At 39.1% G+C, this 27161-nt stretch overlaps 1 protein-coding gene across 8 annotated transcripts in view; it reads right to left on the bottom strand.

The window, feature by feature from the left end:
- Positions 1-27161, bottom strand: part of LOC129726594 (furin-like protease 2) — a 728980-nt gene that overhangs the window by 37658 nt on the left and 664161 nt on the right. For all 8 annotated transcript variants that reach the window (XR_008728366.1, XM_055683492.1, XM_055683490.1 and 5 more), the window contains one exon: positions 8009-8165. Coding sequence is in view for 7 of the 8 variants with exons in the window: in XM_055683492.1 (XP_055539467.1) it covers positions 8009-8165 (157 nt within the window). In the remaining variant the exon portion in view is untranslated. The remainder of the gene's footprint in view (positions 1-8008; positions 8166-27161) is intronic.

Below are 27161 nucleotides of genomic sequence, written 5' to 3'. Positions count from 1 at the left end.
TGGACATGTTTGTTACACCGAAAAACATTCACCTGCCAAATTTTACTTATACTTGCTTGATTGGTTCTCGAGCTGTGCGAAATTCGTGTTTTATTTGTATGGGACCCCTCCCTTGTAGAAGAGGGAGGGGTGTCAAACCATCATGGATATATTTGTTATTCCTAAAAACATCCGCCGACCTTGGTTCTATTTACCTGGTTAGTTCTCGAGATGTGCAGAAATTTGTGTTTCATTTGTATGGAACCCCTCCCTTCCAGAAGAGGGAGGGATGTGGAACCAATATGGACATATTTGTTACTCCTAGAAACATCCACATGCCAAATTCGGTTCCATTTGCTTGGTTAGTTTTTGAGATGAGCAGAAATTTGTGTTTCATTTGTAAGGGACCCCTCCAATCCAGAAAATGGAGGGATCTCAAACTATCATAGGAGCCTTTCTCGGCCTTTTATACTCCTATATACAAAATTTCATGTCGATCGGCTCAGTAGTTTCTAAGCCTATAGGATCAGACAGACAGACGGACAGACAGACCGGACTGCATTTTTATATGTATAGATTTGAAAAAATAAAATTATCGAAAACGCATAGAAGTTCGTGTTGATATACCAATTCTATTTCGTAGTGGTGGGCATATTCCACTGATTCGCCAAACATATTTTTGAGATTTTCTTTTTAGAAAAGTTTAAAAACTCTGTGTCGTGATTACTGTAAGTCCCAGTTTGGGTCCCTGTTTTCTTATTATAAGCCGATATTGTCTTGTAGAGCTTCATGGTTTTTGAATGGTTTAAAATACTGAATATTATTCTCAGTTTTCTGAATTTTTTTTTTGATGTTTTGTTTTCTTAAAGAATTATGAAACGTGGAGATCTGGTGTTAACTCTGTTTTTTTTTTTCAAATCTTTATGGATTTACAACTGGGATTTGATTTCGAGGCCCCGAAGAAAGACGATTTTTTTTAGATAACACCAGGTCTCGACGGTTTATGTTTTTCCAAGACTGTCAGCAAAAAAAATATCAATATCTTCATGCTTTTTTTATTGTCCGAAAAAAATGTAACTTTGACTTTTTCGAGGTACGACTTACCGAAGTCTGATTCTAAAAGCTAGTTAATCCTCAAGACTTTCGCCAGGTACTGGTAATATCTAAGTCCTCGTACGTGCGGAAAAAGCAATAACCGCCCCGAATTAAATCGATTGCTTGTTGATCTGATTGAATCAATTTGATAAAATCTTAACCTATTGAAAAAAAAAACGGGGAGATACAAATTTCTTTAACGATTTTGTTTTCTGTTTTCTTCTAGGTTTTTAATTCTTGGCCGTGAATGGAAAGCCATGAAAGAAAAACCTGATTGCTTTTTTGTTTGCTTTCTGCCGTTTCGTGGATTTTCATGGGAAACAAGGTGTCTAGTATCAGTCATTTATTTCGGCTACGAAATGTCGGAAAAATATATTATTTTCACATAGGAACAAGGTGTCTAGTACCATTATTTTATTTCGGCGAAAGAACAACCGAGGAATTATCTAATCCAGAAATTGCTGGGCTTGTTTTTACCCTTATCGCTAAGCGAGATTCGAAAGGTCGATTTTCATACGCTCTACTACTATTTATGCCATGCGATAAACAACAATTCGAATGTTGTTCTCGAATTGACGCAATGGTTTATTTAAAGCTAGCTCCTCCATTTACGATACGAGAAGTTTCGATGGTAAACAGAGAAGTGGTAAACGGAATCAGGAACCGAACGATGTCAATCCCTGCCATGTGCAACGACAAGGAAGCGAACCTGATAACCGATGAGACACTGGTAGCCATGCGATGGAAACAACATTTCGAAGTGATGCTGAACAGTGAAGATGATAGAACCATCGACAGAAACAGTAGAGAAATTGCGGATCCGCCAAGCTTGGATGAGGTTAGGGAAGATTGTAAAGGGTAAAAAAACACAAAGCAGCTGGAAAGAATCGCCTCCCAGCCAACCTTTTCAAAACCGGGAGTGATCAACTGTTGCACGCAATCCATCGGCTCATCTTGAAAGTTTGGGACGACGACAAACTACCAGCGAACTGGATGGACGAACTCATTTGTTCAGTCTATAAAAAGGGCCAACGACTCGATTGCAATAATTATCGAGGTATAACACTCCCCAGTTCTGCTTACAAGACTCTCTCTCACATCCTGTTGAAAAGATTGAGGCCGTTGCAGGTAGCCTTCATCGGAGAGCACCAGTGCGGCTTCCGGGAAGGGCGATTTACAACGAACCAAATGATCACCTTGCAGACTCATCATCTGTTTATAGACTTCAAGGCAGCGTACGATGGAGTTAAGCGCAACGAATGATGGCAGATTATGCCTGAAAACGGTTTCCCAATAAAACTGATTAAGCTGATTTGTACAACCCTTGACAGTTTTTCATCATGCGTCAGGATTGCGGGCGTAATTTCACTCCCGTTCATGACGTTAGACGGTCTGAAGCAGATAACATGCTCTCGATCGTGATGCTCAACATTGTCTTGGAGGGTGCAGTAGTGTGGAATTCTTGGCCTTGCAAATTATATTGATATCGTCGGTATTAATTGCAGAGCAGTGCAGAAGGCATTCGTGTCTGTCATGAGGGAAGAAGCGGGAATTGGACTTACCATAAACTCTACCAAAACAAAAAAATTGGTGGCTGGGGGAGAGCGCGAAAATTCGTTGAGTCTTTACGGACCTTTTATAGTTTACATAGCCAGCTGTGATCCCGCAGCATGCATGTCCACACAAAATTTGCGCCTTATAGAACGCTGATTCTCCCGATGGTACTCTACGACCATGGGTATTGTTCGATGGAGGAGGCCGACCAGCGTGCACAGGGAATCTTCGAGTGTAGTGGAGAAGGTTGAACTGCTCATAAGCCGTTCATATGAATTGGTTTTTGGAAAAGAGCTAAAGAACGAACGGCACACGAAAATGAACCACAGTTCTTTTAGCTCGCCAGAGCTGATGATTCGCCCGAAACCAAAGTTAACCGAAACAACACGAGCTGTCAATGCACGTAAATCATTGTGCGTTTATATGAGTCGGTTCGCAACGGTCAGTAAGCGGTCCAGAGTCTCTCATGGAAACGAGCCGTTTTGCTCATCTCTAGAGCGGTGGATCCTGCGTTCAATACTTGACGGAAAACTGGAGAATGGAGTGAGGTACAGGCGCATGAACCACGAGGTGTACCAAGCATAATATCATCAAGCTGAGCTGATATAATACAGCAGGCTACATAGGGTTGGCCACTTGGCAAGAATATCGGAGGAGCAACCAGCGTGGATGATATGCAGCAGAGAGCCCGACAGATATCGGTAACTCCGTGGCAGACCCCGCATTTGTTGGATGAGTGAAATGGATGAGAACGCCTGCGGTGTTGAAGGGTGAGTGGAGAAGAGTAGTCCAAGATCGAGTGATTGTCGTATACTTACTTTTCGTACGGCAAAATTGAACTTTTTGCGCCCTGATAACCTATAATTTTGTGGGTGTTGATGATTGGCTAACCCAAGCTTCCATCTTTTTTATTGATTCTAGCCCCTTAATTGACTTTTTTTGGTTATCAGGTGTACTAAATGAAAACCGACGTCTGTTTTCATAACTCGAGGCTTTGTTGTGATAAAAATGGTTACATGCTCATATGGAGAAATATTATCCATTACTAAATACAACTTCCCTCCATATTACTGTCAGTATGTGAATCCCGAACAAAAATGTTGGTCAGTCAAGCCCAGGGCTGGATTTAGGGGCTGGGGGGCCCGGGGCAAATTTGTTTATGAGGCCCTATTTTCTTAAAACATTTAGAGGTAACGTTCTGGAAGGTGACGAGCAAAGAAAAAGGTCGCCCCAGAACAAGGAGGGCCCCTCCAAGCTGGAGGCCCGGGGTATTTGCCCCCTTCGCCGCCCCCCTCAAATCCGGGCCTTGTCAAGCCATACGTCATGGATTGGAAGAGGTGGTAAACGGGTAGAGCAATGTCAGGAGAGTACAGCGGGGGAGGTAGGACGTATCAATTTATTGTTTCCAGATAGGTTATGACAACGTTAGCAACATGTGGTCGAGCGTTGTCGTGCAAATGAATCATTTTGTCTTGTTATTCGTAAGTTTACATTATCGCTTGGCTCAAACGTACCACTTGTCGGCAGTAGAAAGCTTTTGTGATGGTTTCGGCTTCAATTCCGCGTTCACGAATTTTTCCATAGTTTCAAGACACTTCTTGTCTTCTCGAAATTACTATTTTTGTAGCGTTAAAACCATTAGGGACAAGTTTCTTCACTTATGAAGTCTTTATCATACCTAATCTTCGCAAATGATGCTTTCTCCTGTTCAATTCCGGCATTTTCACACAATAAAACAAAATAGACAAATCGAAAATTAACATGTGTGATCATTTGCAAGTGTTGACTAATACCTCTTTATAAGATAAGGCGTTTATAATGTGATCTTTTTACCAGCTGTCAATGCTAGCGCCACTGCATTTTGAAGGCCTCTTGGTAACTTTGCTTGTGTGCGAAAGGTGCATTTTAACTACAAGCCTCAGTGCTCTATGATCACGGCTGATCTGATTATCTTCAGTAACAGCATTCAGATTATAGAAACTGAACATATACATTATCTGATAAAGGTATTTTCAATAACTAACTTCTTTTTTTGTAAGATTTGGACCACTCTGCGACCATCATTTTGATCTTTTGTGTTAAATACCTAACTAGCTTTTGGTAATGTGCACAAATAACATCTGATTGCATTCAGTTATGAATCAACCTTGATTAAAAGTGCTGTGAATTAAAACGTGTCTGAAATTCAAGTTGTAGAAAAATTGCACATTTTAATGTTTATTAGTACCAAGCCGCAAAATATCATATGATAAGATTTTTGTTTTGTTTCTGGTTCCATTGACTGTAGAAATACTTAAAATTCCGGTTGAGCTTGAAATTCCAAGACGAAATTTTATATTTAGAATTTAAAATCCAAGTCAAGCCTTACGTCTCATATAATCCGATTATCAGATTGCGTGATAGAAAAAAGACATAAGAAACAAATTTCCCAAGAACAAACCCAAAAAAAAGAGCAACAAATTTCTCATAAGGTTAAATTGTAGTGAACAGTTACTGCCGTTCTACGCATATTTGTCCCATGTTCTAAATCATGCAAACGAGAAAAACAATGTTAAAGTTTTACAATACTTTTACGCATTGCGTCAATTTGACAAATGCAATTATGGGTTTCTAACCAGTTTCACCTTGCAACAGACTGTTTTCAATAAATCTAGTTGGAGGTTTTTAGATTCAACACTCTTTTCCATAAAAAATACCCACTGGGACAATAATGCCAAAAAATTTGCCTTCGAATAGGTAATTTCTACGCATATCAGTCCCACCACGTGCATTCGATGTTTCCAAATACAAAGTTCGTACTGGGGAAAGAAGGCTGTTCAATCTTTCACGAAAATGATCACGCTAATCTTGTTGTCTTTATACACAAGTGATGATAGTCGAGATGAAAGTTAGGTTATTTGAATAAGAATGAGATGACTTACCATTACAAAGGAGAATTATTTTTTTTTAGATTGCCGATTTCTATCATACAATATTTGAACGTTGTTGGGTTTTCCCCATTTTGGCTACACACAAAAGACAGTTCTTACAACTTCCAATTAGTATGAATTTCATACGTTTATCTTCTTATATGCTCAAAAAGGAAAATCATTCAGGTTACGAACCAGCAAACAGGGTTGAGGTATCCTTAACAAAGATATGAACGCACCGCAATTTAAATAATCAAGCAAAGTGATTTTCGTTACCGAATTTCTAAAACCCGTAATGTAGTCAAATGTTGTCAGAAGAAGTCTTTAGTGCTCTGTACCACTTCCCAAGTTGTAAATATGAGAATTAGTGGTTAGTGGGATGAATTAAAATAGAAAAAATCAAGTGGGACAAATATGTGTAGAAAATCATCGATGGGACAAACAGACTTGGTATGGTTTTCCAGGATTTTCTGAACAAACAATGTTATTTTCAAAAGTTTTTTAAAAATATACATGAAAACAGAGTCATTGGTGATAAAAAACGAAAATCGACCAAAAGTAACATGGGACAACTATGCGTAAAACGGCAGAGTAGCATGGCGACATCGACGTTAAATAGCACAAATCTACCCATTTTGAGCTAGGAATTCACACCCACTCCCTAAAGTTCACATGTCACCCAAATGACATGTCGGAATTCGATTATTGGATCACCCCAACCTCATACTCTATTCCACTTGTACGGCCGGCTGTCCAATATTGAAACCCAATTCAGCATGTTTATGAGATTGTATGTTGCAGGGGCAGTTTTTCAATTCTTTCGGTACTCTTTCCATTAAATCGCTTGTGTAAATTGAAACACCACTCCGGCAACATGCTACAATTGTCATCTTGCTCGGTAAGCTTCAAAGCTTAGAAAGGCACCTCGTGCATCGTATGAATTAAAGCTTTACCATTGTTCTGTGTCCGGCGTCACTGGCTTCGTGTTTGTGCATACACAAACTGTTGAGAAACTTCGAACTGAATGCTAGATAACATACGTTTCATTCAAACAAGCCCATTTGCTGATCAACAGAATGTGGGCCATATTTTCCTAGCTCTCTACAAGCAAATCACATACCGACATGTTTACACCTAGGATTAAGCAATTTTCCATTTACCTGTTACATAGAAAATATGAAACTGAGCTGACTGGTTAGTAGTTTGTTTGGTACTGGAAAATTTCTACGTCGGATAATAAAACGAATCAAACAATGCTTGCATTTTGCTAGAATAGAGCAAAAATCATTGCTGCAAAATAATACAGTGCATGGAATCAGAGTCTTCTGGTGCATCTTTCGCACTTGGGCGAAAGTATGAAAGCATTGATGCTGATCTAAGCGCTTTGCTACGTTCCTACCGGTTTTCCATTACAAGGCAGGATCTTAACTTCAGTAAAAACAATCACACCGTTTGATCCCTATACAAATCCCGTATATTTACTTATTGGTGTAGGATGGAGGTGAAACCGTCTCCAGTTTCTGTCTACACTGCAGAACCTTGGCCGAACGTCTAAAAACCACAGAGGCGAAGTTGCTCGAGATTAGGCGTTTGTTCTTATGGCTGAGAACACAAAACAGGGCCAAGCTGGTTGGTGGAAAACAACCAAGATGAGCAACCAGGATGCTCTTGGTACCGGCTATAATCAACAAGCATGATTGAAGCGAATAAACACAGGGATTATGATTGGTACTTTGCAGGCAGTATGGTTATTATCTGTGGGAAGCCTTTGTAAACGAACAGTGATCTGAAAGTTGAAAATATGTTGTTGGAGTCAAGCAAATTATCAACTTATAGTAATGCTTCTTTGCAGGGAACGGAATGTTTTGAACTTCGAAGATAAACTGAAACACAATTTGATTTGTTCTCTGGATTTTCTGGCAAATAATGACTTCACAGAAAAGTAGTTTTTGTAGTTCTAAAAACTACAATAACAAAATTGGTTATCACAAATAAAATGCATAATGCATTGGTGTTATGTATTTTTATTCTAATACCAACTAAACTTCACAAGAAATCTGCAAATCATTTTGAGACGTGTAAACATGCAACTAAAGCTATCTCAAATTGTTCAGTCTTCATAAAAAAATAATTTAAAATCGTTCTTTTAATTTCTCCATGAGAAACGAAGCAATTTACTGATTAATTGAATTGCAACCAAATGTATCTCTCACTGAGAACTATTTTCGATGCTTCTCTGCCAAAGTTATTTATTTCTATGGTCCCACAATTTCATGGTCCGAACAGAAAAAAAAATCAGAACCATTCCGAATCGAGAACAGCACTGAAACATTCAAATTATCAGCTAACGCAACTGAACTGACGGGTGGTGGTGGGTTTACCGCATGCAGAATCAACGTTCGGCAATGGTTTTGCGCACCGCCTCCGGTAGCTTTTCCTAACTTCGAATGCCACAGAAAACCGACACTTACTTGTAATCCTCCGTTTCGTAAGTATTCTTGGGGCAGGCCGAGTAGCACTTGTGTTCATGCATAACTAAATGATGATCACAGCTGGTGCAGTAGTCCGGTCGGTCCTGACAGGATGCACAGTTGGCCTCGCACGGAACACATGTTCGGTTATCGTAGTCTGCAAATAGACGGAAAGATGGTAGATCAAAATTAGAACAGCCAAAGTGAACGAGGCCGTAATGCTGTTGGAATTAATTTGAATAAATTTTCAGCATCAACTTGCCAAACGCTACCACAGAGTTGTACACCCACCCACACCACATACACATACACACACGCATAGGTACAACTTCCTCAATCACTGGAGTGGTTTCTTGATAGCAGCTCATTGTGCTCCGGTGGAGTAGAGCAGAGCAGCAGCAGCTTTAGCATTCCAGGTGGGAGCAAATGTTTGTCAGGATGGTGCGTCTTTTCAAGTTTACTTGTGCTTCTCATCGCTCTTAGGGTGGATCGCACCGCAGCGCAAAGTTGAAACGAAAACACGATTCGACTAAACTTATTCTCGATGAACTCTCTGCCAAGGAGTGCTTTCTTTGTTCAAAGCTAATTGTCAGAGCCGAATGCGGGTTGGAGTTCAATAGGTGAATCAGCTACGGTGTATTATTAACCTATGGGCCACTTGTATTGTGTCTAGAAATACCGTATCCATTGATATTGGTCCACGTGAAATGTGGGTTCACCCATACAGAAAATTTTATCCTCGTAACATCAATCGAAAAGGTTGTTATTATATTAAAATTCTTGTATTTTTAATGGTACTTCATAATTTCTCAACATGCTGAGAAAACATTTAAATCCAGCTCCAACTGCAGGTAATATTTTTAATCTATTCATTATCCTAATTTTGAAAATTTTTCACGAATTTTTCAGAATTCACAGGAATGTTTAGTAAGCTATAATTTTTTTTTATTTCGAATTTTGGGGCTTACTAGTGTTTACCGGTTAAAAAGAATTATTTTTCTTTCGTTCTGGCGAGTACTCATGATGTTCCTTTGATCATTACAGAAACTATAAGAGGGATTTGATTTATTGAAAGAATTTGGGTATTGTAAAATGTAGCATGAAAAAAGGATGTATGGCTACTATCACTGAAAATTTTATGGACTGGTTCTACTGTGACTCGAACCTACGACTTATTCTCTTATTTATTTTTAGTTTTCTGCACCGTGATGATTGTTGAAGTGATATAATCAAACACATGAATTTACAGCGAATTAGCTTATCTAAGTTATTCTTTCACTCTCTCTGAAAGATCGTATAGCTAATCTTCATCATCGCCGGTTTTAAAAGTACATTAACTTTGACTGTGACTATGCTACTTCGAGACGGTCGCTCAGGGGATCAATCAGTAACTCATCATATTAAAATTTGTTAATCACTCCTCGATCCCCTTCTCGACTACTCGTAAACAGGCATCTTTCACAGTCGTTTAGCGTGCGGTACTGTATGGTGATCCGCTCTTCTTACATGCTCTCTTTGTGCTATATCTCCATGCCTCGGTATACAGATTTCAGCAAACATGTGGAAACGATCTTTATGAATAAGCAGATCGACACGGCGAGAGAGATTTTCGTAAGCTTTGAAGCAGCTGCTGGCTAAAGTGTAAATCTCTCACCACTCATCAGCACTTACGAGAGAATGATTCTCTTTTCCATTATTGATATGAGCATTATAGTCAGTTGGACGCACAGAAGTTTACTATACTTAGCGATAATCGAAAAAATATAACATCGAAAGCTCCTGTTCGCGATGGGTGTGAAGAATAAATATACTGTGAAACCAGTGAAAAAAGTGCAACGTAAATTTTGCTCCTGTGATCGTGCCGATACGGTTTGGACAGCATCAACTCTCTGCTAACCTAGGTGGATGAAGACGTCTGAAGTTGTTTAACTGAGTATCTTTTGTTTATAGGGGCACCGTGGCTATGTTCATCTCCACTCCTACACGCAAAAGTTGAATGGTGCGAAACCAGTACAAAATTGTGCGTTTTCAGCGCAAAAGTTGATGTAATTTGGAACCAGTACAATGATTGCGTGTTGGGCATAACGCAATTACTGCTCTAGCGTTTTTTCAATGTATTTTGCAGCTCCTAACTACTACACTTAAACAGTTTCAACTGATATCAAGCAGCATTGCAAAGCGAGCGAGAAGCAAAACCTTTCTCCTCCTTTCTGCTTGAGAACGAGACATATGCTACGCTTCTCAAGTCTTTTGCACACACGCTTTCGAGATACTCTTTCTTCTTCATGCATTCCCCGCAGCAAGCACGCACCCCCAGTATGAATGACACTAACAACACTAGTATCAAGTATGTACAGCACGGGTATCTTGCTCATTTCGTAAAGCGACGAGACACGAGACCTTGCGCGTCGCAATACGAACCGAAAGAAAAGCGAAAGAGCAACCAGCAAATTGTATATGACGTGTCTAGTCTTGTCGCACCCGTACGTACATGGGAATTCTACGAGCGAGAGAGAAATTTCTCTCGTCGCTTGAGAAAAAAGCTGCACAGGATGAGAAATAATAATCATTCACAATTTACAAGTGTTGCCATGAAAAATCAGCAACGCTTTTGTGGCTTTGTGAAATGGAGGGTTTTCGGTAAAGCTACCGTTGACTACAAAATGTTGTGAACAGAATTTTGTTTCGTTATTTTTTGCAAATCATTCAATGGTACTTTCAAATGACCAAATCCATCGAGATGAATGGATCGAGCATTATAGCTATATAAATCTAGTGAGTTCACAAGTTGTTGTTCGCTGCTTGCACTGCTCCATGAGTAGCAGTCACTAATACACTCGACGTGAGAAATATAGTGTCGATATATGATACATATTCTGATTTCAATCTGTGTCAATGTATTCGCAGTACAACTGTTGCGTTATCCTTTTCACACATTTATTGTGCGATTTTAGTGCAAAATTTGTGCGAATCGGGAAGACACAATGCTTGTACAAGACTTGAACTTTTGCGTGTATATACATCTCATAGCTCTTATTTGTTTCATTTACAGTCAAATTTTACTATTTTTTTATAAGTAAAAGCAATTTCAATTTTCCCCCTCGATTGCTGCTATGAGATGAATATAGAAGCGGTTTCCCTATACTATTCCAATGCTAGGAAAGGTGTTCAAGTTTTAGTATTGTATCTCATTTTGAATAGGTAAGTTGAATAATAATGTTATCAATGTGGGTTTTATTACTTCATGGAAATAACTAAAATTCTGGTATTACTTTCCCTCTAGCTTTAGAGTTTTGATTAGCTTGAATAGAAGGTTATAAAGTTTATTTTGTGAGAGGTTAGTTAGGACCGGTACATTTGTAGTGGGCTTTACACAATCTCCCCTAACGACTCGTAAAAGGTGAGTCGACATCGCCATAAACGTCTTAGCCCAAAACCTCGATGCTTCTTCTGAAGCGGCTGAAGTAAAAAGCCACCCTAGTAAGGTAACATGGCAAAAAACACTTTACTACAAATATTTGAGAACAAGAAAAGGATCGGAATAATCGGCAACGACCTAGGCGACGAATAAAGGACTCAGAAAAAGAATTAAAAGCTCCCATTAAACTCTACTAGAAATTTGAGAGTAAATATTGAAAATATTACTTTTCCGTACAAAAATTGTTTACAAATACGTATAACAGTCATCATCAGTGCTTATGTGGACTGGACTGGAACCATGTGGTAGCTCGGAACATGGAACTGTAGATCGCTGAACATCCCGGGTGGCGACAGGATCCTTCTGGTTCAGCTGGAACCTCGTTACTTCGGTATCGTAGCGCTTCAGGAATTTTGCCGGGAAGGAGAAAATGTACGGAGGATGTGTGGCCGCAGGACTCAGTACTACCAGAGCGGCGGCGGTGTTATCAAGTGGCAGGCGATCACCGACAGGATATGTGTATTGAGAATTAAAGGCTGGTTCTACAATTATCTCATCATCAATGAGTACTGCCCGCAGAAGGAAGACCCGATGTTGTTGAAAAGGAAGCCTTCTAAACACAACTGGGGGACGTCTACGACAGCCGCTACTTCAAGAGATGCATCAAACCGTAAAAATGCAAAGCTTGCTATGTTTTTTCCCAACAAAGTCCGCTATTCTGCCCATAATTCAAAAATTGGCTAATATGCCATTTTTACCAAAATCCAGAAAACAGTTTCTCGTGATGGTACACACCCTAAACAAGGTCCCTACGAAAGCCGATTGTCAAAAAATGCATTTGGGAAGGCAGCAAACGAGAAACAATTTTGGCTAATATCCAAAATAATTGAGAAGCTGACTAATATCCAATATGAACCTGTGGCATGTTCACGAACCAGTGTATTATTACTGTACTGTGTTTCTTCTAACTTTCGAAAGTGTGTTGTAGCTTGGTGGTTACTGGCGACAGGTGAGCGATCGTAAGGCCCTTGCATCAAATTTGACTTTTTCACGAAGAATATTTGATGCTACAAGAATTTATTTGTTGTGCTGCGAAACCCAATGATCAAAACGTGTGACTGTTTCCTTCTGTCATAAATCTTTACATTTAAAAAAAATTATATTTAGCTTTTTGATTAGGAGTAATATTAACAAAGAGAAGATACAGATTTCATTTTGGATTTGATGAGAAAAAATAGGAAAGTGGATTGTGAGATTACCATGAATAACAATATTTTCGTTATATTGTTATACTGCTGCACGTAACAATTGTCTCGTCGTCTTTTTCATCCTCACTTGTGCTTCCGTGTTGTTTTATTAAATTTAAAACCATTTTCATCATCAACGAGTACGATATAATTCACATCGTATGGATATTAGCCAAATTGCACACCGTTTTGTCAACTCTCGCGTAACTTTTCAAAAGGACCTAAGTAACAAATGTAAACAAATCGAGTTTATCAGTACATGCTATAACATATTTTCCTCTGAATATCGTACAAAAACTATCATTCAAATTCATGTTCATTATAATTTATAAATTAAAATCAAACAAAAAGTCTTATGTCTAATTTCGTCTGAAACTAACTTCACTGTTACATAAGACGTTTAGCTCTGGCAACCTTGTCAAACGTCCGAAGTACCGAAACGAACACAACAACAAAAACATGAACTTCGGTCCTTTTGGCTTTATTCGTTATCGGACGTTTGTATTGGATAAGCTGTCAAACAGTCAAAACGAACGAAGGCAAAGTGAATGTGTACTTTTAAGATGTTCATGGCACGAAAACCAGAAAAAACCCGGCATATTTCGTTAAAAACCACGAAGCAATAAACGGTAATTGTGCGTGACATATTTTTTACATATTTTGATAATTAGTTCTCATAAACTTTTCAGCTCACCCGCAGCATCAACTCAGTGGACCCTGGTCAAATCTGACTTATCCATTAGCCAGACGTGTTGCTTTTAAGGACATATCAAACCATTTTAGCATTCATGAACGAAGACGGCAAGATTTGACAAGAAGCAGCTTTGGTAAGTTGTCTATACAAAACATACAAAAGTACCGCAATAATCATATTGAAATTGATTCCTTCAATTAACGAAGGCGATCAATTGATTCAATATAGTACAGTAGCTTGAAAATTCTAGAATGTCGTGTCGTAATATATCATCACTGTAATATAGTTTATCGTTTTTTTATTCTGAATGAAATGGAGGGTAATTTTTAAATTTTTTTGTAGACTCATTTATCAGTGGACAGTGCGATGAAGAACCATCTTTCCAGCGTGTACAAGCATCTACTCCGTTAATTCCTTTTGCTCTGGACCTTTCACTAGATGGAAAATCCAGTGATGATAAGCCGTTGAATTTAAAAGTTGTCAAATCACCCACAATCAAATTACGCGATCAAAATCCAAACCCAATAGTGGTTGATTTGAGAATGCAGAATACTGCGAGCCGCAGTACAAAAGATATTAGAAATGCTACAAGTGTCCCGATTCACATTGTAGATTCAAACGATTTTAACTATGAAGGAGATTATACAGATGATGAAAATGATCCAGACTGGTTGCCTGACGGTGATGCTACATTGTTAAATGAATTTTCAATCTACGAATATTTTGAAAAATTCAAGAATGATAATTTATCTGATGTGGATACACAAACATTTGATGAGGAAGTTGAAGATACAATGCGTGATGATCTAACAACAAAAGATAAACAGCTAACAAAGGAGAGTAAATCTGATTTGCGGACGAAGAACAAAAAACTTAAAATAAAGGGGCTCCAGTATACAAAAGGTGATGGAACTGTTGTCCGAGCAAGGCGAGTACAACTACCCTGTAGTTGTAGGATACGGTGCTATGAAAAATTCTCTGAAACCGTTCGTAAGAGTTTATTAGGTGGCCTTCTAGAACTGACTCAATCGGGACAAAACCAATTTCTATCAAATCACATAGATGTAATCCAGACGATCCGTCCAAAGGTTGGCATTTCAAATATTTGTGCTTATACTAGTTATTGCTTTGAGTTACTTTGTGTAGATATATCTAGCAATGTATTTTCAATTTTAGTAAATCTTTGTGTACTCCTTTTTCAAAACAAAGCTGACGGTAACATCAGTCTTTTTTCTTTATTTTAGGTTCTTATCTCACGGCGTAGTTGGTCCAGGATCCAGGATGCAAGCATATGTTTTTGTCTACGTTTGACCTTAAAGAACATAAAGTTCATGTTCTGGTCGATGAGCTAATTCTTGGTAGAGGAATTGCTAAAGATGATTTGCGGAAGGACAATCACACGAGAAAACAAATTGACCCTGAACATGCTGATTACATAATTGAGCATATCCAACCGAAGAAAGTCATTACAGCCGCGAAAAGTCATCATGTCTGTATTTATCTTCCGATTTAACGATTAATCGGATGTACGAACTTTATCGAAACCTGTGTGACCTAAAAAACATTATCCCAGTTCATTATAACACCTATAGAATTGCCTTTAACTCCTTGAATATTAAGTTTCGGAAGCCTAAAATTGATACCTGCAACATCTGCGATATGTTCAAAGTGGAGTTGCAAATAAAGAAGGACAACATGAAACGAGCAGAAATAGTTACTCGTAAGAATGCGCATCAATTAGAGGCTGAACGCATGTATCAAGACAAGAGACATGATATATCTCTGGCGAATGCTGATGTTTCTGTACGCACAATTTCATTCGATTTGCAAAAACAATTAGCCACTCCCTATTTAACATGTGGCCGATCTTTTTATTGCCGCCAGCTATATACATACAATTTAACAATTTTCGAAACCCAATCGAGTAAAAATGTTCCAATATGCTACATATGGGATGAGACCCGAGCTAAGCGGGGATCACGAGAAATCGGATCATGTTTGTGGTCATATTTGCGAGGGTTGCCCGCTTGCGTGCACGAAGTTAACATGTATAGTGATCGATGTGTAGGCCAAAACAACAACAGAACCGTTTTATTTCTGATGGCATACGTTGTCGAAATCATGGCTTCTGAAGGCCGGAAGTTTACCCTTCGTCATAAATTTATGACAAGTGGACATAGCCACATGGAGTGTGACACAATACATGCAGCAATCGAACGTGCCAAGAAAAAAACGCAAGTCAACATAGAAACTCCACGTGATTGGAGTTTGTTAATCGCTTCAATAAAACGGAGCACTCCAATAACTGTTGAAGAAATGGAGCAAAACCGGTTCCTTGATTGGTTAGTTCTAAATGAACGGTATTCGTTACCCAAATGTAGCACAGATAAAGTACCATTCAAATTCAAAGCAGCAAGAATTTACTCGTGCTCCACAGAAACGCCTGAAATTGTTATGTTCAAGAATGATGTAGGCGAAACGACTTTCAATTATATAAATTTGCTAACGGAAAAATCTGTCCCTCTGGATAAACTAAATCTTAAACCAATACTTTCTTCTCCTATTCAATTACCTACTGCGAAAATAGAAGATCTTCGAAAATTATTGCCATACGTTGCGCAAAAATGGTACTACGAGGCTTTTCTGAAAACATTAAAACCTCCAGGCCGAGGAAGAAAGAGAAAATTCCGAGAAAATGCAGGATTTGACTCAGATATAGACTCTGTAAATGAGGAAGATTAACTTTTGTTAGTGTATATATTAGAATAAATCTATTGATATTCAAATAAAAATTTCAAAGTTTTGTTTTATACTTGTGAATATTTGAGAAATAATACTGAGGATTTGCACATTGTTTTTTGTTATGCAATGATGATTGGATTTTGTGTGGTTTTTACTCAAAACGCATGTGCTTGTTGAGAGTTCTTATACAGTCGGGTTTTTTTTTACGCGGAGGCTGCACACCTCGTAAAAACCGCGTGAATTCGTAAAAAACTCCGTAATTATAAAATCCGTGAATAAACCCGTATTAAAAAACCTGGCTGTTCCTATTGTTATAACTTCTACGTGGTTAGTACTCGCTGCCTTATGGAGAGCAGGAACAAAATGGAAACGGTTCATAGGATGTATTTAGTGAAAACATGGTAAGATTAACTACTTCATAAAATCACTTTCCAACGTTAATACCAGGAACTTTGAATTAAATAATTTCTCACTAAACCGGACATCTTACTATTCAATGTTTCCAAAACAACGAACCAACTTGAATAGATAAGAGTACCTACCTGGTTGTGGAATGAATACGTTGAAAAATATTTTGTGAGAAAAAATGCAGATCTCACTCAAATATGCGATCAGTATTATTCGAATTTTAAAAGACCAATGTAACAGTAATTAGTTCGAAATGACCTATGTGATACGTCCAATGTACATAATGATTGTCAAAAGGTCCTAAGTGATATTGTTGACATTTTAGTGTGAAATCATCAAAAAATAACATGAATGTTTATCTGTATAGGTAATTATTTATCGTTTCTTGCTCATAGAGGTAATGGAATTGGAAAAAGTTGATTCGTTTCAAAATACTTTCAAAATCATTTCTCACAACCTTCACCACCACTTTTCTCGGAATGAGTAATTTGTTAGATAGGTCCTTTTGAAAAGTTACGCGAGAACTTATCTTTCGTTTATAGTTGAAAAAACGGCTACTGTGTTAAAAATACGTGGCGGATGGAATTTTTCTATAGATTTCTCTGTTTCAACTCAACGGCAAGGTTCCAGCATATATGAAGGGTGATATACTCAATAAAAAAGTTGTCATAAACAGTCAAAATATGTTGTACCGACAAAAAACCTTCAAATGTGTTTTTCTCGATTTGATGCCTATGGCATATTAGCCAATTTTTGAATTATGGGTAGTATTGATCAACATGACATAAATGAACTTACGTTAAAGTTGTTTTGTTGCATGATATTATAAGTTTCTGCAAGAAATTTTAACTGTCGTGTGTGCAGAGCACATGGACAATTTAATTGGTGGTAATCTTGTCGTGGGATGTGTTGGGAAACGGCAGAAAATCGAAAATTACTTGTCAAAAGTAAATTTTTTAGCAGGAAAAATTGATAGAAACCCAATTATCATAAAATAAAGTCTGCTGTAACATATAAAAAATAAAGGTCTGATGTTGTTTTCAAAGTTCAGTGAGAATATCAGAGGTATAGTAGTTTAAAATATGAATTTTAACGGAAAAAACTTTTTTTTAAACATCATTGAACATAATCAGATTGCTCAGTAAGATTGAGAAATAGCTACCTAGTGTCTTCAGCAAAGTTTATTGTTATGTTATTTTGGAAAACTTTTCCAAAGACGGCGATGAAAAATATTGATTTTAAATTTGAAAATATTCTTTTTATCTCACTTGTAGGGGGATTAATTACGGATCTGTTTATGCCTAAGGGAGGATCTTTTTTTACTCTAAAACTTTCCCGAAGACAGTATTGGTGTAAATGTAACGTTTACGAGAAAATGACTTTTGACCATCTTTTTTCATTTCAGGACCACAGTGGATCGTGACCATGAAGAGCTAGACGTGCTATTCACTGCTAATGATACACGAAAGATCAACTAAAAGATTAACCAATTCCGTAAAAGCTATGTGCCGCGAGCCAATTTTGCGAGGATATGGAAGTTTGTAACACGGGACGGTTTGGACCGGAGCCTGACTTGGGGATTTGCGGGTGGCTGAAATGCGCCACTCTCTTTCGAGAGACCACCCACCTTTGTTGTTCTTGCCCAGCTAATGGGACCCTCCTTATTTCGGGCGGGTTTTATTTGTTCCAAGATTCCGGCTCTGAAAAGGTTCAACCTTACCGGAAACGACCTTGATATTCCATCAAACCTTAAAGAAAACTACCAGGGATGACAACCCAACAACACGACAAAATCGGTTTGGCCAAATAGATTCTACGGGCCGATTATCATCACTGGGAAGATTTCTCGTTTCTGCTGTCTTAGAACGCTTCAGACTTGAAGCCAACCTCGCTTGCTTTTCCAAGGCAAAGCGATTAGAATAAAATAAACCAAAAAAATATCCGAACGTGAAATTGCCTCAAACCAGAAAAATAACTAAACTAGATTGCGATTGAAAAACTATATATTATAGCGGCATTTATATTTAGTGATAATAAGGGAAAAAAATTACATTATAATTTTTCCATTGCGTGGTTCGAACCTCTTTGTTCTCTTAACTTCTAATTATCACATCAGTGCTTTATCTACCTCGGCTATCGCCGCTATCTGTTTATTGCTTTCCCAGAGCGCTATACAAACTCATTACTATCTATCTACTGAGCTTTTAAACGTGCGTGCGGAGACTGCAGCGATCGCATCGCTGACCTGGCTAGGATTTCGATTGGTCAGTTTTATCGGTTGAGCAAACGGCAAAGAAGAGTAGCCGTGCTATTTAAGCATTTTCCGCTTGGCTTCAGTTGATATCGGTACATTTAGTCGAGGCGGTACAAAAAAAAAAACTAACCGACGACGATGGGTCTCGAACCCAGACGGGCCTCGAACCCTAGAGCTTTTAAGTTTCCGAATGAGGGGAGTTAACGGTACGATCTACCCTCTCTACCACCGGGTGATGTGGGTGGAGTTTAATATTTCGAATATCGATCATGCGCATGAATCAAATAATAAGGAACGTACACACAACCATGGATTCTTTTACGTGCTTGGATTCCTCCTGTATTGATTCCTCCTGTTTACTGATTTAGCCAGGTAAACGGTGATGACACTTCGGCGTGCTGCTCCCTGCCTAGCGCGTTGACGACGATCGGCGCTCTTCCGGCCGCGTGGTAGCTAACCGGGAACTTGTCCTTAGAAAAACGGGATCTCGGGGTCTGAAGCGGGTCCAAACGTAGAATTGGCGGTGCGTCGGGAATCTCCAGCGATGAACCTACACCACAAGCACGCATATCACAGATTTACGATTTTGCACATCGTTATCTTTAAGTTGAAAATTTATTACCTTTGATACGATTCTTGCACGCACGACATTTGTCACGCACTCACTGTATCTACTCTGGGAACTACTAACTACTCTGGGAAAAGAATCTATTATTAGTACTTCCCTAATATGAAACTTTTCACGTGGTTTGAATACCTTTTCAACCACACCGCGGCGTACTAAAGAAAAACCGCTCCAACTTCTTTCACGATCCAAGAACAAGTGATCGAGAAATCTAAGGTTCCCTCAGATAAGAATATGGTCCTAGAAATCATCGTGACCGGAACTACGTAATAATTCACGAAATTATTACGAAAGTTCCACCCGAACTCATTGGTGACGGGAGCCACCCCCCTAAAGTATCCCCAAGGTTTGATTTCGAACCTCCGAAGTTCGGGTATGACCGAACCGCTTCTCTTTGGAATCTCGAACAACTTCTGTCTCCCTAATCCTCATTGCTGCGAAAGGGGCGTCTCTACTCCCCTTAACTTCACCGTCGAACCAACCTGTCTGCGAGTTACAGAGGGCCCAAAGCTTAATCAAACTTTCAAACGCTCTGCGCGAGATAGCCAAAGATGCACACTAACTCTCTTGTTAAGATGAGAACGAAAAGAAGGAAGCTTTAATATTGAGCGAGCCAAATCTACAAGGGGTTTCTCAATGTAATATTTTTATTTGTAATTGTTAATTAATAAATAACCAAAATTATGGTAATGCTACAAGGTAATCTCATTGCGAACGATAGCGAGGTGGCCGACAGGTGGAAGAAGCACTAGGATGAACATCTGAATAGCGATGCAACAAACAGAAGCGGAACTGGAACGGAGCTGGGTGTGCCGGCAGTAGTTGACCGGGTATCAGCTCCCGTCCTCCACGAAATTCAACGGGAGGTTGGAAGGCTGAAGAACAACAAGGCCACCGACAAAGACGGCCTGCCGGGTGAGGTCTACAAAAATGGTAAAGAAACGCTTGTTCTAGCACTGCACTGAGTCAGGAAAAACTGCTGGAATAGTAGATGTAGTGAGTCCACACGCAAAAGTTCAAGTCTTGTTCTTCCCGATTCGCACAAATTTTGAACTAAGATCGCACAATAAATGTGTAAAAAGGATAACGTAGCAGTTTTACTGCGAATACATTGACATAGATTGAAATCAGAATATGTATCATTTTTTTTCCTTGTAGAAGACTTAACCACTGCGATCAGACCATTGTTTGATCTATCGTGGTAATATGTATCATAGACTAGACGAGACATAGACATAGACGAGACTAGACACGTCACATATAATTTGCAGGTTGCTCTTTCGCTTCTCTTTCGGTTCGGATTGCGACGCGCAAGGCGATGTCTCGTCGCTTTACGAAATGAGCGAGACACCCGTGCTGTACATACTCGATGCCAGTGTTGTTAGTCTCACTCATACTGTCGGTGCGTGCTTGCTGCTACTCAGGGAAATGCATGAAGAAGAGAGAGTATCTCGAAAGCGTCTGTGCAAAAGCCTTGAGAAGCGTAGCATATGTTCTCAAGCAGAAAGGAAGAGAAAGGTTTTGCTTCTCGCTCGCTTTGCAATGCTGCTTGATACCAGTTGAAACTTTTTCAGGTGTAGTAGTTTGGAGCTGCCAAATACATTGAAAAAACGCTAGAGCATTAATTGCGTTATGTCCAACACGCAATCATTGTACTGGTTCCAAACCATATCAACAATTGCGCTAAAAACGCACAATTTTGTACTGGTTTCACAGCATCCAACTTTTGCGTGCAGATGACCATCTATAACGAGGTTGTGCTGGCTGGAGTGCTGCAACTATTATGGCATTTCGCTCATCAACGCTACTTGAAAAATACTCTCCCATGTTCTATTCCAACGTCTAAAATCTTTAGGCAGGAGGTTGGTAGGGCAATACCAGATGGGTTTCATGGGAGCCTGCGCAACCACGAACCAGATATTTTATGCAAGAGAACGAAAATATTTTCCTGGATAAACTGACGCGGCTGATCAAGGCTAACATGATTCGTGTGCGTTTCGGGGATATTCTCGAGTTCCTTTCTAGTCATGCCGAGAATTGAGACAAGGTGATGGACTTCAGTATCCCCTCCGGAACTAGGGATCGCCACCAGAGAGGTTTATGTGAACTGGCCGCATTGATAAAGGATATGAGTTGGATTTCATTTGTGGTACGACGATTCGGAGCTGCCGCTTTTATCGAGCTTCCTTAGTAAAATCGTGTGATACAGCATGAAACGGCGAGGTAGTAACCGATGCGGATTTTTCTCGACCCGTGAAACCTGACAGGTTTTCCAGTTCGTTTTGAGTCCATCGCGTGGTTGGAATCAAGCAGGAGTAGGATTCTAAAAGCTCAAACTGGAAAATAGAAAGATTATAGCTATTCGGTTGAATATGAATGTTGGGGCCTAGGGGCACCGATTACCAAAACGCGTCAACTTACGTGTGAGAGTCGTATAGAAAAACTCACCGGGTTCGTCGCTTCAACGTTATATTTACGAGGGAACTCATTTAAGTCTCTGAAAACAACGGTTATGGCTAGGGACACCAAAATTCACACGAATGGTTGAATAGCTAAAATCTTCCATTTTTCCGGTTTAAGTTTTTAAAGTGCACTTGTGTGGACCAGTGTAATCATAGGACCTCATATGCGGCTACTTCATAAGGTTTAATAAGTTCGATTACACTTCAAAAATGTGTTAAAAAAATGAAAATACAAGATATTCTTTACTGAATCAATTTTTATTGAAGCAGTATTTACCTTATCTTACGAAATATTAGCAGGGAGCACACCCCCTTTGTGCTGTATGACGAGCTTGAGACGTTTTTCAAAAAAATCGAACGCTGCACGGCAGGTCATTGGAATCTCGTCCCAGATATTGTAAATAAGCTTTTCGAATTTGTCCATTAAGTTCACTTTGTGTTCGCTTCCTTGACCAGCATGTATGGCTATACATAAAAGTCCAGGAAATTAAGGTTCGGGGAGCGGGGATGAAAGATTGCATTCGAGTTTATTGAACACTCTGTAGTATGAACTTGAATGACGACAAAGCTCTTTGGTCCACGGGGCACCCTTTCTAACACGAAAAAACGTTTCATCGAACTAAGCCCCCGGCTTAGCATGCCGAATTCACGGGATAGGGAGAGCTTTTGTCGATATCGCACTGGTGAGATTTCCTTGGAGCTTCGCAGGGACGCCAAGTGCGAAGGCGCTACCTACCAAACGGTAGCTAAAAACGGTCTGCAGGAAGGATGAGTAAATTCGGGCATTCAACTCAGAGGTGAAATTCCATCTTTAAAATCTGGACAAGATCCCCGAGGGGTGCGATATTGCACAACCTCTTGAGGAGCAGTGCGAGGTGGTGGTAGTCATTTAGGCAATTCGTTTTCGTAAGAACCTATTTAGGATTTAGGAAACTAGTATCTGAAATCCCGTTTTGACGTTAGGTTGACTGTTCGGTATGGCCCTTGGTCATTCTTGGCCTAACGTGATAGTTTATCGTCATTCGGTGAAGAAAAGGGCTGAAGACTAAAGGGTATAAATGAGTCTGTTGGGACGAGTTGGTGCTTCGGAGAAGCTTCTGTACATAATGTTGGAATTTTTTTTTTACAGATGAAATAATTAGGAGTTTTTTGTGGTCCCCGTGGCCCTGTGGTTAGCGATGTCGGTCGGCTAGCTCTCCCACACGGTTGTGATGTCGGGTTCGATTCCCGATCGAGTCGAGGATCTTTTCGAGCTGGAAATTTTCTCGACTCAGCACTGGGGCACGGTGTATCGTTGTACTTATCCTACACATACAAAATGTGCCAAAAACAATATCGATAACGAATTCTCTCCACTAATCTTAGTTGATCGAGACTGCTATTAGCCCCAAGGCTAAGCGTGCGATATTGTTGTTATAATTAGGAGTTTAGTATGCGTTTCGGAGGTATGGATGTGGAGCAAACTGCTGAACATGGCATTGCTCGTGCGATGAGCGACATCTTGGCAGCGAACGGGCTAGACATTACTCTGGGCGCTTGGACAATAAAATTCACAACAGGTTCTAGGCTCATTTCAAGATGGCTTGACAAAGTTTTTTTTTTAATTCTTTTAGCACCAATATTTAGTGGTTAATTTGTGGTTTCGAAATCCAATTTGTGGTTGAGTAATTTCTGAGAAATTTTCAGAAAACTGAGTCAAGCCATCTCTGAAAATGATTTCGCTTCAAATGAATCGGACAACGATGATATATACATCAATCGAAAGCTCTTAATTTGTGGTTCACGAAAATGTAGTTTTTGTAGGCATACTTCATATTAAAATAATTAAAAAAGTATTATTTTTATTTTTGAACATTGTTTTCCTCTTGTTGTCTACACCGACCGTACGCGGCGTTGGATGAGCATAGTACTGGCACCTGATGTTAGTGCTAGTGGGTTATCTAGAATATATCGACAGTCGTTCATATATACGACATACAGTTGTCGCTGCCGTTGAAAGCTTTTTTTATTTTATTATTCAGGGGGTAGTTGTAGTAGCATATTCCTGAGACGAGAAAATATCGAATTTTATTTCTAGTCAGGACTCACACCTTTGGGCATTTACCATGCGTTTCAACCGTTCCCTACAGTTGTTAGGCTCATTCCCGACCTTCAGGCATCATTCCGGTTTCTACAATACCCAACAGTCGAATACAGTTGCGTAGTTGGTTACCAAAATATTATTATACATATCGAAACAAAAAATTGTTCTTTATTATTATCAGGCTGTAATTTATTCCAAGAGTTCAAACGTATGTGCTAATAGATTTTAACATATAATAGATTTTGTATGAGACAGACCAGATCACACCCCTAGGTGTAATAATTTAGGTTTTTTTTCAAACAATCGGTGAACGGCAAAACTACATTTCCGGAAATGATTCGACCGAAGATCGAGAAAATTACGCTCGCATGTCTACGTAAAACTTCACTTATTTTGAGGAAATTTACGTAAAACACACGAAGGCTTGTCAACTACAAACATCTGCTAATTGATCAACATTTGCATTTCGCAGCAAATCTGCACATATAGTATCCCTGCTGTTTACATACTGTTTCACCTAGAAATACTCAGAGGAAGAGATTCGCGGTGAAAAAAATCGCCAATTCGGCAACTGGGTGTCATATGTCAGAGGTGCCAGATCTCTTCTCAAAGCGCAATGTTGACTAACATTCGACTTGTATAATCGGTGGTGATGGTGAAAGTCCTTAAGAATAGTGAAGTGCTTCGCAAAAACTGTTAAGGTGATATATTTTATGTTTATGTTTAATTTTATACACCTTCACTTATTCTGTTACCTATACACAAGGTTTGTTGAACTCCGGGTAAAAATCACTCACAGCACTCTTAATTCATTCATTGGCAATAGAACAAAAAATCGTATAGAAATAAACACGTTCTTTTTTGTACCTGATTGCAATACTTCTCAATGTGGTGTTACCTTTCTTGTTCGTTTGGCTCCAATTTTGACGGTTCGTTTGGCTCACCGCATATCTCTCCCTCTGAGTATCTCTAGTTTCACCACACTCAACGCTACACGAAAGCTTTCTGAGAAAAAATCATCTGTTTTACGTTACTCCAACAATACGCACTACACGAAAATGACGAATTGGAAAACGTTACGTGAAGATGGCGCAGGTAGATGATAGAATTCAAACAAAGTATTACAATAGCTTATTGAGAATAGGTTATGTTTCCATTTAATTCTACTACAAAAAAATCGAATACCCTCTAATCGAATACCGTCCGCAGATACGTATTTCGGCTGCTACATGCAACCATCATCAGTGCTTATGTGGACTGTGACGAAAAGTGTGAAGGGGAAAGAAAACGAAAATTGGGATTGAAAAAGTTAAATCAACTGCTTCTACGAAATAACAGTAGTAGAAAGACAGCCAAAGTACACCTCATTGACGACTTTGTGGTCAATAGGTCTTCGTACGAGTTTTCACAACCCCAGCAAAATCTTCTAAATATGGGCCTAAATTTCGCAATTCCTTCGCGACCCAATATTGAACAATCGATCATCGATATAGAAGCTGGGATGGACAGTTGTAAACTTTCCACAGAACAAACTGGTGAAGTACGCCAAATTTTTTCAAAAATTACTAAGACACTGCCACGTCATGAAAATTCGTCTGATTTAAAAACAGTTGAGGAATTACGTAAAAAACCTGTTTTCTATTTAAAAGCAGATAAGGGGAACAAAACCGTCATCATGGACAAGTCTGACTATGATGAACAAATAACCCAAAAAATTGATAAAGGTCCATATTGGCAACTGCGACTCAATCCTCTTGCTGATATGGTAAAACGTGTAGAAAATACAATAAAAGAATGCAAACCCGTTTTGGGTAATGCGTTACAAAATCTTCGTGTTTCAAATCCAGTTCTTCCAAGAATAAAGGGTCTCCCCAAAATTCACAAACCTGGAAATGAAATGAGAGAAATTATCTCAGCGGTAGGGGCTCCCACAGAAAAATTGGCTAAATGGCTGGTAAAAGAATTTCAAGCCATGCCCCATAAATTTCCAAGTCGATCAGTAAAGAGCACCGGAGATTTCGTTGAAAATTTAAGATCCTCGGGTAACATCCAATCTGATGAGATAATGGTTTCATTTGACGTTACGGCCTTATTTCCTAGCGTTCCAGTGAATGAAACCTTAAACCTTTTAGAGGACTGGCTTCTTTCCCAATATTTTGATAATACTTGGAAAAAGAAAGTTGACAGTTTGTTGAAACTTTCACGCCTTTGCATTAAGAAAACTACTTCACATTTCGTGGTAAATTTTACAAACAGACTAAAGGGGCACCAATGGGGAATCCTCTTTCTCCCATTCTATGTGAGCTCTTCATGGCAAATATAGAAAGTACATTAGAGAAGAGGAACATCTTACCGATTCGATGGTGGAGGTATGTGGATGATATTTTTTGTATTTTGAAAAGGGCGGATCTTGAAACTTTTTTCATATCCCTTAATAATACCCATAAAAATATAAACTTCACAATTGAAAAAGAACTTAACAACAGACTCCCTTTCTTGGACGTCGTTGTAGTCAGAAAGTCTACGGACTTGGAATTTGAAATTTATCGGAAACCCACGAATACAAAACGGGTAATACCTAACACTTCAAACCATCCCTTCCAGCATAAAATGGCATCCTTCCATCATATGATCCACCGCATGGAAACTTTACCTCTAAGTGAAGTAGCCAAGCAAAAGGAACTGGAATATATTTTCGAAATTGCTAAACTTAATGGCTACAATGAAAGTATCATTCAAGCCATTGTCGATAAAAAAAAGCGTGCTCAAATTCGGAAATCTTTTACAACACTCACCCCAATAACAGAAGATCTGAAAAGGGTAGCCGTTGAATATGACGTTAACTTGACACGCCCACTTCGTTCAAAATTTAGAAAATTTGGGATGGATATTGTCTACACTAGTAGAAATACCCAACTCAAAACAAAGACCCTATTGATACCCTGAACAAAGCTGGAATTTATAAAATTGCATGCAGTCACTGTGACATGGTTTACATTGGACAAACTAAACGTAACCTATTGATACGTTTCAAAGAACATTTCGCAGAAGTGACCAAAGCAAGTAAAGTTTCAACAAATGCCCCACCACACCATTTCAAATCAAAAGTGGCTGAACATATTTTTAACGAGGAACATCCACTAACTTCGGATAACATTCACCTCCTCCGCCCCGTTAATAATTTATGGAAATTAGACGTAGCTGAAAGTTTAGAAATTTA

Source organism: Wyeomyia smithii, chromosome 3 (genome assembly GCF_029784165.1).
Source record: "Wyeomyia smithii strain HCP4-BCI-WySm-NY-G18 chromosome 3, ASM2978416v1, whole genome shotgun sequence".
In the NCBI taxonomy this organism is placed as follows: Eukaryota; Metazoa; Arthropoda; class Insecta; order Diptera; family Culicidae; genus Wyeomyia; species Wyeomyia smithii.
This window is presented reverse-complemented; position numbering and strand designations above follow the sequence as displayed.